Genomic DNA, 7,981 nt, shown 5'->3' with positions numbered 1-7,981 from the left:
ATGGCGGTGAGCTTTGCGGCGGCGGCGGCCGTGGCGTGGAGGTGTACGATTTACCAGCAGTCGTGAGGTGAAGTGGAAGTTGTAGATGATGATGTTCGGTTGATCTTGGTGTTGAGCATTTGGCATAAGCATATTAGATGGGCGCACGTGATACGATTCACCGAGTTGGATGTTTGGTATACACATGATTTACAGGTAATGATTGCTTTCACGAGCGGCAACGACTTGATAGAATATAATAAATAAAATAGAGTAATATCAGGGACATGCACTTGACACCGTCCTCACATGCGAGTTGCAGATGCAGTGACGCGCGTGAGGGAGAAGAGACGCGTTAAGTGGTTAATCAAGACGCGTTCTTTTACGCGCTTGTGCATGGACTAAGCCCACTTATGACATAGGTATGCAGAGCTTTTGCTGCCGCAGCCAGGGAAAAAGATATCCGTCTACCTACCTTACTGTCTTGTTTTCCCGTTTCCCATCCCTCTCTTATTCCTACCTAGGTACTTTTTAATATACTACACCTCAATTCCACATCTCTCACTCCCCTCTTCCAAGTTCAATCACTCATCCAACTTTACGCAAAAACCCCAATAATCCCACCAACAAAACCGCCCACCTCACACCACCACTCAACCCCTCCCCAAATCGCATCAAAATCAGATCCATCCAAAAATGTCCAACGTCCCCCCCGCCGAAACCCGCGAGGCCATCGCCGCAAAGCTCACCTCCCTCATCGCCACCATCGAGTCCGACCCGGCATTCGACCGCTCCTCGCCCGCCGCCAGCGCTCTTCCACATGTGGGATTTCGCCAAGAGGACCGAGTACATGCTCTCCGAGGTGGACAACATCAGGCAGTCTGGTTATGAGTTTCGGCTGCCCGGGCAGATTAAGATCTGTACGTCCCTTTTTCCTTTCCCTTCCCTTTACCCCCCCTTCTCTTTACTCTCTCTTCTATCCTTACCTTCTATATATATATATATATATACATACACACATATATTCATATAGGCTGTATGTTGTGTTGTGTGTTATGTGGTATATGGGGATGTGCGGACTTGATGAAAGTTGGCAATGATGCTGATGTGTGTGTTTTGACAAGCCGCCCGAGGAGATGCCGCTGCAAAGCAACTCTACAACGACACCCTCACTCGCTCGCTTACCCTCGACCAGCTCATTTCGGGACCTCCCATGATGCGCGCGATGATGGGCATGGCGGGCCCCGTTTCGCCCGAGATCCAGGCCGCGTCAAAGGCCGTCGTCGACGCCTTCAAGGCATGAAACACCCAACGCTTGAAAAGAAAAAAGTCACAAAAGTCCTTTGACATCTCGGTCAAAAAGACGCCATCTGGGAAACCGGACAAACACCAGTTACGAAGGATAAGAAACTGCAGATAGATACCATATACGAACAAACAAACTCAGAGGAGGAGAAAAAACAAAATCGATTCCGATTTCATTGGTCGCTCTGTGGCGAGTTGAGCGCCTCTCTCTATAAAAGACCGAGCCATGAGCCGTGATAAAAAAGTGATGAAATACAATCCAATGCCCCAGATGAAGCAAATTCCCATGCAACAGCGCCGTCATAACCAAGATTTCTCCCAAATAAATCGCAAAGCTATCCGTAGAGTCGCTATCATGCATGTATGCAATGGCTGTTCCCAAAGACCGAAGATGACAGAAAGAAAACTGCCTTGAGCCCGTTACCAATTCCTGATCCATAACCTTTCAGAGGACAGAACCAGCGTCAATCAAGTTCTAACAAGTGTCTGGAATGGGGGTGACACGTCAATCAATCACTATCGGCTGATCGCATCTTGCCTGTCCCAGCGACCCCTTGGTTTGCCCCTCGCCAACCTTCGGCCAATGTTGCCAAAACAGAGGCAGGTGCAGAACAGCACGCTGAGGATCCAGATGCCCGCCTCAACAGTCTCCGGGTTGGCGATTCCGCCCAGAAGTGGCGCCGGCTCGGCGGGCGGCTCGACGGAAGAGACGTTGTGAGTCTGCGCGATAAACGTTGTTGACGGAGCCCGGATCACGTCTGGACTGACACTCAGCAGAAACAGGGTCCCCACGGCGCCGACGACGGTGGACACGACCAGCGCGGCCATGGTTCGGTCAATGAGCCACCAGAGAAAGACATTGACCAGCGCCATGGCGATCAAAACCTGGGTGCTCGATGTCCACGCCAGGCGACGCTGCGTTGGCATCACATGTCAGCAAAATGGGTCGCACAAACTCCTCGAAAGGGTGACACGGGGGACTTTCGACTCACCACTGCAAAGGCGACGCCGGCAAACACGCCGACTGCCCTCATCACAAGCGTCCAGTCCGTCTCCAGCTTCTCGGTATCATCTGACAGGGACTCGGCAGAGTCTATCTCCGGCTCTTGGTCTTGACTGCTGCCAAACAGTCTGTCCCACTCGTCATCCACCCACGGCTGCAGCGCGCCCATGGCAACGCCGGCCAATGCAAACCCCCACATGGCAGTATATGAGCCGTTGTATTGTGGCATGCTGGTGCCGGCATCGGGCAGCTGAAGAAGGCCTTGCTCCTGGTGCAGATGCGTGACGAGCACCCCGTATCCGGCTCCCAGCACAAACAGGACCAGAGCGCGGGAAGCCAGCCACGCCGCCCTGGACGCGGGACTCGAGGGCTGCTGCTTTGATCGATTCGAATCGGCGCTGGCATATGATTGCCGTCTCGACCGGTCGCGCATGAGCTCGTATGTACCGCGGCTGAGGCTGTCTCGGCGCTTTACCGGAGACTCGGCGCCCGTTCCCCATGGGTTGCGCAGTTCCTCCTCGTCGTCCGCGCCATTGAAAACGTCTTCCTGATCCGAGCAATCGTAAATCCCCGCCAGCGTCGACGAATTGAGGTCCGCGATGGAGTGCGACTGGGTGAGGAGCGAGGGGGAGTCGGGAGGAGAGTCGTTGGACGGTCGCGAGCCGACGAAGCCGGCCTTGATCAGGTCGCGGCGGAAGCGGTCGAGGAGGATTTCGTCTACGACCCGCTGCTCCTCGCCATCGCTGTCGTCGTCGTCCTTGGGGGGCGTTATGCTCTGGGGCGTAGAGCTTCTGAGGTCAAAGACGAACGGCCGCCGGGGAATTGGTCGGAAAAGGGGAGGGCCGTCTGCTGAGTCGCTCATGCTGGTGGTTTGTGTGCGTATGGTTGCTGGATCTTGTTTTCTTCTTTTCGTGTTCCCTTCGGAGCCGGAGCAAGATATTGTGTAGTGTGTCTGGCCGGAGAAGAGATGTGGAAAAAACGAGAAAAGGAGAAAATCACAAAACGAAAGTCGGAAAGAGAGTAATCGTCAAAGTCCAAGCAAGGTTGCAAGGGAAACGAAGCCAAGTGCCGAGCTCGTGTTTGTCAACTGATCCAAGGGCTTGGATTATCCGGGCCAGCTCCACCGCTAAGGCTGGCAGCTGCAGCTTTCCGGCAGCGATCAATGCAGCAGCTCGTATAATTCCGTGGCTACTCTACTAGCAGAAGCAGAGACGCAGAAGCACAGGATCCGAATGGTCTGATTAAGCTTCAGGTCAGTGGACCCGCGGGCGAGCAGAGGCGGCGATCGGATGATGTCGGTGTGATGCGTGATGCGATGCGTGACGCTGCGAGATCAAGATTCGGGCCAGAGTCAGCGTTGCATTGTCACAAGCCAGGACGGGGTCAGTGTCAATAGACGCCAAAGTGGGAATGGGGGGTTTTTTTTTGCCCTTTTTGTTCTCTGTCTTTGCTTTTTTTTTTTCCTTCATCATGTGCTCAGGTCCCGCACCACGCGAGGGCACAGAGACATTGTTTCTTGCTTCTTCGCCCTTTTCCCTCTCTTCTCCCCCATCGTTCCCCTGATCTGATGCCTGTACGGATAGACATGACATGGGATGACATGACATACCTTGAGCTCGGCGCTGCTGATGCCCGGAATGCCGTTGGGTCGGGCTCCTTTTGCGCTGCACAGGGGAGGGGCGGCTAGACGTCCCGCGCTGATGCAGATGAGTGCAGCTCCTTTTTGCCTTTCCGGCTGGGGACAAGCGGAGATGTCCGTCTCGGCTGAATCCGATGCGCACCGTACAGTTACGTAGGCAGGCAGCAGTAGGGAGTGCTGCACAAGCAGAAATCGAGAGGAAAAGGGAGATGGAGGAAGAGGAGGAGGAGGAGGAGGAGGAAAAAGGGAAGCAAAGCTGAGGAAAGAGTCAAGAGGGGGTGCTTTCGCTCTTTAACGATGGCATGGCATGGCATGGTATGGCATGAATGACTGAAACTCGTCTCGGCCCAATCCGGTCCTTGTACGTTTTGCCTCTATACACAACCTTAATATACGATACAGTGCGTACGTTATAGCATTGGCTTGGGCCGACAGGAACGCAGCGCATTCGTCCACGATTTCGGTGGTCACGCATGCATTTGATGCATGCATGCATTCTAGGGAGCATGTGCGCTGGCCCTCAGAAAAGTCAACTGAACCTTACCTGCGGATTCAACAAAAGTCAGCCCAGCCCAGCGAGAAAATACCCGGACCCGATCGTTGATCCCAGCCGCCGGCTTGGGGCACATGACTGCTAGGCCGAGGAGGGCAATATCAGGACCCCTTTTTGGGGGCTGCGCATCCCCGACTGGACAGTGCCATGTTGATCGTTTGGACACGATGCAAGTTGTCTCACTGACACGTACTGGATAGACCTTATTGTAATGATTGCACGCAACTTGAGCATCTACTGACAGTCATGATAATTCTGAAATTCTTGAGCAGCAGCTACAAGATGCCGACTGATGTCGGAAGGGTCTGGTACGGAGCAAGGTTTCTGCTTTTCTGCAAGACATCAACACTCACCTGCAGCAATGGCATGCCTCTAGGTACTAAGCTTTTGCTAAGGTATGCAGCAAGCCGACGCCGATTCCTCACACGGATGAAACGTGCAATCCCGGCAGCAGCAAGGCCACCTCGGTACGTCTTCCCCACGTAATGTTCCTGTGTAACGCATCAAGCGCATTGAACAGCTTCTCGCAGCAGCCTTTCTTTTGATGCATCATGGCTCAGCCGGGCTTTTTTGGACTGCCTTCTCGAGAATTACCGTTGGAGTCTCTTTGAGTGTCTTACAAAGGTTCCTATTGCATCTGGCACTGTGCAGTCAAGTGAGAAGATGCCGCTAGAACGGATAGGCTTTAGGGAGGTGCCTTGTAGCCGCTTCCCCGCATTTCAAGCTCCGCGCCGCCGCTGCCGCTCAATCACATGCTTGATGCAGAATTCTTGGGTACGAGTCTGACTAAGGCAGGCGCTCGTACAGAATGGAGAAGCATGTGAATGGGAAGGAAGCATCAACTGTACCTATGGTAAGGTAGGCAATGCCCAAGCTGGCAGCAATAAATCAATGAGGAAGCAGCAACCGAGCAGTTGAAAACAATAAGGAAGTGACGACTATTACACAGCTACCTTACCTATCTAAATCCGGCATGCAACCGCTCCACGAATGACTAAGCTGATCTCGGCAACACCATCCCTCCTCTTCCAACCTCTCAGTGACAAACGAAATCTATCCAGTACAAGCCCTGTCAGCCCTCTCATACTGCCCATCCTCAATCTGCCGACTGCTCAGGCCTCGGTGTTCCTGCAACAATGCCAATTGCACCTCACGATCAATAGTCACTTGATACCTCTCCAGCTTGTCAACCGCGTCGGCAAAGTCTCGATAATCAGTGCCGGGCATGAAGATGCCGCGCAGCATGTTTTCTTCAAATTGGTTAGTAACGAGATGGGCAATCCAGGCAGTCTTGCTGCGATGTGACTTACTCCAAGCTCTGTTGTTGAGGTATACCGCAGTGTATACACACGCCTCTAGATAAATCTCACATGTTCCCCGAATCGCTTGGAGCAAACGCTGATTGAAAGGAAACATTGTGACGTACTCTCCTAATCGAGGCAGAAGATTTGTCAGGCCTTGGAGAAACGTGCTGATATGCGACAAGATCTTGCGGTAATTCTTAGCGCTCTGGAGAAGAATGTCAGTTCGATCTGTACTCCGGCTACTCATATCGGGGCAACAGGCTTCACGAGCACCTTGTGAGCCGCTTTGAAAAGACAGGCAACCGCTTGAGCCTGGTGAAACAATCCCTCTACAATAGGCTCCATGGCTGCCAGGTATCTACAGTCTGGCCGCGGGCGACGATGTTGTTCGAAGAGACTATGGATGCGATCCACCGTCATGTCCGGATCCAGCCTTTGGCGGAACTGACGAAGATCCTTTTTCCTCAGCCTAGCCTCCAGGAACTCTCTCCATATATGACTAGGAGGGTGCTGCAGGATTGACTCGATACCGGCTTCATCGAGCCCACGAATGGCAGGATCTCCAGGAGTATCAGGTATCGGCATTTGCGGTGTGGTTGACGACGCCATCTGGAACCGGTCGACGCTACTCGACGGCAGCCGGATGGTGTCTGATACCGTACCGTAGTTCATGACTTCGTCGTCAGTTTCGTTGCGTTACGGTCAATCTGGCAAAGCTACTTGCAATGCGTGCTATTGGGACCATCTTCGGGCCTGTAGGGGCCTATATATGTCTATTGATGATGAGCGAGGCCTAGACTAAACAATGAACGATGAGCATGTCTCACGAGTTACTACGGCACGGCTCTAACCCCTGTTCCTCAGCGTTTCTGGCTTGAGGCCAAACGTCCAACGCGCAGCGAGCTAAACAACGGGCCATGCAAGCCGAGATGGCCGGAGGACGCAACAAGCATTCCTCTACCATCCCCAGCTTCTTCCATCTGAACATCCGCCAATCGGTTCGGAGGAGATGCAGGTGAAGTAAGCAGCGAGCTATAGGTCACTTCGATGATCAGAAAGCGACTTTGATGGCAACGCGCTCAGCAAACGGGGCAGCGGGATGACAGGCCGGAACATGGCCCACGTTGCATGTTACACAAGCCTTCAAATCAGGCCCATGTTGTGTCCAGTGGCAACTTGCAGGTACATGCCCAACACATGCACTTTGCGTTGACGGGCCAAAGCTTTCATTGATATTACCATTTTACGTCGAGTGCAAACACTTGATGAAGAGGACTGATGGCTGCGATCCCTTCAGCGCTGGCCCAGTGAGCGATAGGAGCGATGGCTGGTGGTGGTATCAGAAAGTAAAGTCCGAACCATCAGCGAATGTGATGAGCTCTAACAAATACTTCTTGATGCGAACGAGCCTCTTCTCTGAGAAGCGTTTGTAGTAAGAGGCTATTGGAACGGCTTGAGGCGGCTTCTTTCTGTAGAGAAACCGTTTCAGATTACCCGGTCAGGAGAGCGGCAAAGCCGGACGAGTCTATTCACTTGACCGTCGCTTACAGAGACAATGAGAAGGCCTTACTCGTGATGCTGGTACAGGCGATGTGCTCTGTAAAGGAGCCAAATACACGTCCCGGCAACATAGCTCTTGAGAATCTAGACGGAAGTCTGAGAAACGACGCCTCTCCATCGACAATGGATCCGGAAGTTGATGCATCTGCTCAATAATAGCGCTGTTTCCGCACCCACCGTGAACGACAGGACAGTCGAAGCGGAATACCAGCATGCTTCAGTCCTGCTTCTCCCGAGATGATGGACAATCATTGAACCGCCCACAGCGCCCGCTCAAAACCTATTCAATGACCGGGGGACTACGTCCTCAAGCTCTGTCCTCAGCCCTCGTTTCCAGCCTGCGTCTTCAGCTTCCGCCTCTCCCACCACTGCTGATACAGCGCCTTAACCTCCAGATCCAACCCAGCAACCGGCCCCGCAACCCTCACGCGCGGCGCAACCGCACTGATGGGCAGCGCCGCCACGGGGCCCTTGTCCACGCCCGCCTCCTCCTTCCAGCGCTCAAACTGCGCCGTCGAAGCGACGTAGACGACGCGGCCCAGGCCGACGAAGGCGTGGGCGGCCGCGCACATGGGGCAGTGCTCGCCGGACGTGTAGACGACGGCCGAGGCGCGCTCGTCGGGCGTCAGGTGGAGGTG

The 7,981-nt window shown here is 53.7% G+C and overlaps 4 protein-coding genes across 4 annotated transcripts; 1 reads left to right on the top strand and 3 right to left on the bottom strand.

The window, feature by feature from the left end:
* Positions 1-675: 675 nt before the first annotated feature.
* BBK36DRAFT_1163806 (hypothetical protein) lies at positions 676-1,282 on the top strand (the record flags this gene model as incomplete). The annotated part of the gene is made up of 3 exons (XM_024894578.1): positions 676-801; positions 860-899; positions 1,104-1,282. 3 exons carry the CDS (start codon positions 676-678, stop codon positions 1,280-1,282), a joined length of 345 nt encoding a protein of 114 aa, XP_024744934.1.
* A 518-nt stretch (positions 1,283-1,800) lies between these two features.
* On the bottom strand, positions 1,801-3,149 carry BBK36DRAFT_1163805 (hypothetical protein; the record flags this gene model as incomplete). The annotated part of the gene is made up of 2 exons (XM_024894577.1): positions 1,801-2,199; positions 2,277-3,149. The coding sequence occupies 2 exons, from the start codon at positions 3,147-3,149 to the stop codon at positions 1,801-1,803; spliced, it is 1,272 nt and encodes a 423-aa protein (XP_024744933.1).
* Positions 3,150-5,532: 2,383 nt separating this feature from the next.
* Positions 5,533-6,455, bottom strand: BBK36DRAFT_1163804 (hypothetical protein; the record flags this gene model as incomplete). The annotated part of the gene is made up of 4 exons (XM_024894576.1): positions 5,533-5,729; positions 5,790-5,797; positions 5,906-5,988; positions 6,051-6,455. 4 exons carry the CDS (start codon positions 6,453-6,455, stop codon positions 5,533-5,535), a joined length of 693 nt encoding a protein of 230 aa, XP_024744932.1.
* A 1,208-nt stretch (positions 6,456-7,663) lies between these two features.
* Positions 7,664-7,981, bottom strand: BBK36DRAFT_1131333 (hypothetical protein; the record flags this gene model as incomplete). The annotated part of the gene is made up of 1 exon (XM_024891962.1): positions 7,664-7,981. A coding segment is annotated over one exon (318 nt), but the record flags the coding sequence as incomplete, so codon positions are not given.

Source organism: Trichoderma citrinoviride (assembly GCF_003025115.1).
Source record: "Trichoderma citrinoviride strain TUCIM 6016 unplaced genomic scaffold BBK36scaffold_70, whole genome shotgun sequence".
In the NCBI taxonomy this organism is placed as follows: domain Eukaryota; kingdom Fungi; phylum Ascomycota; class Sordariomycetes; order Hypocreales; family Hypocreaceae; genus Trichoderma; species Trichoderma citrinoviride.
The sequence above is the reverse complement of the archived record's forward strand: the minus strand, read 5'-3'. Positions and strand labels throughout refer to the sequence as shown.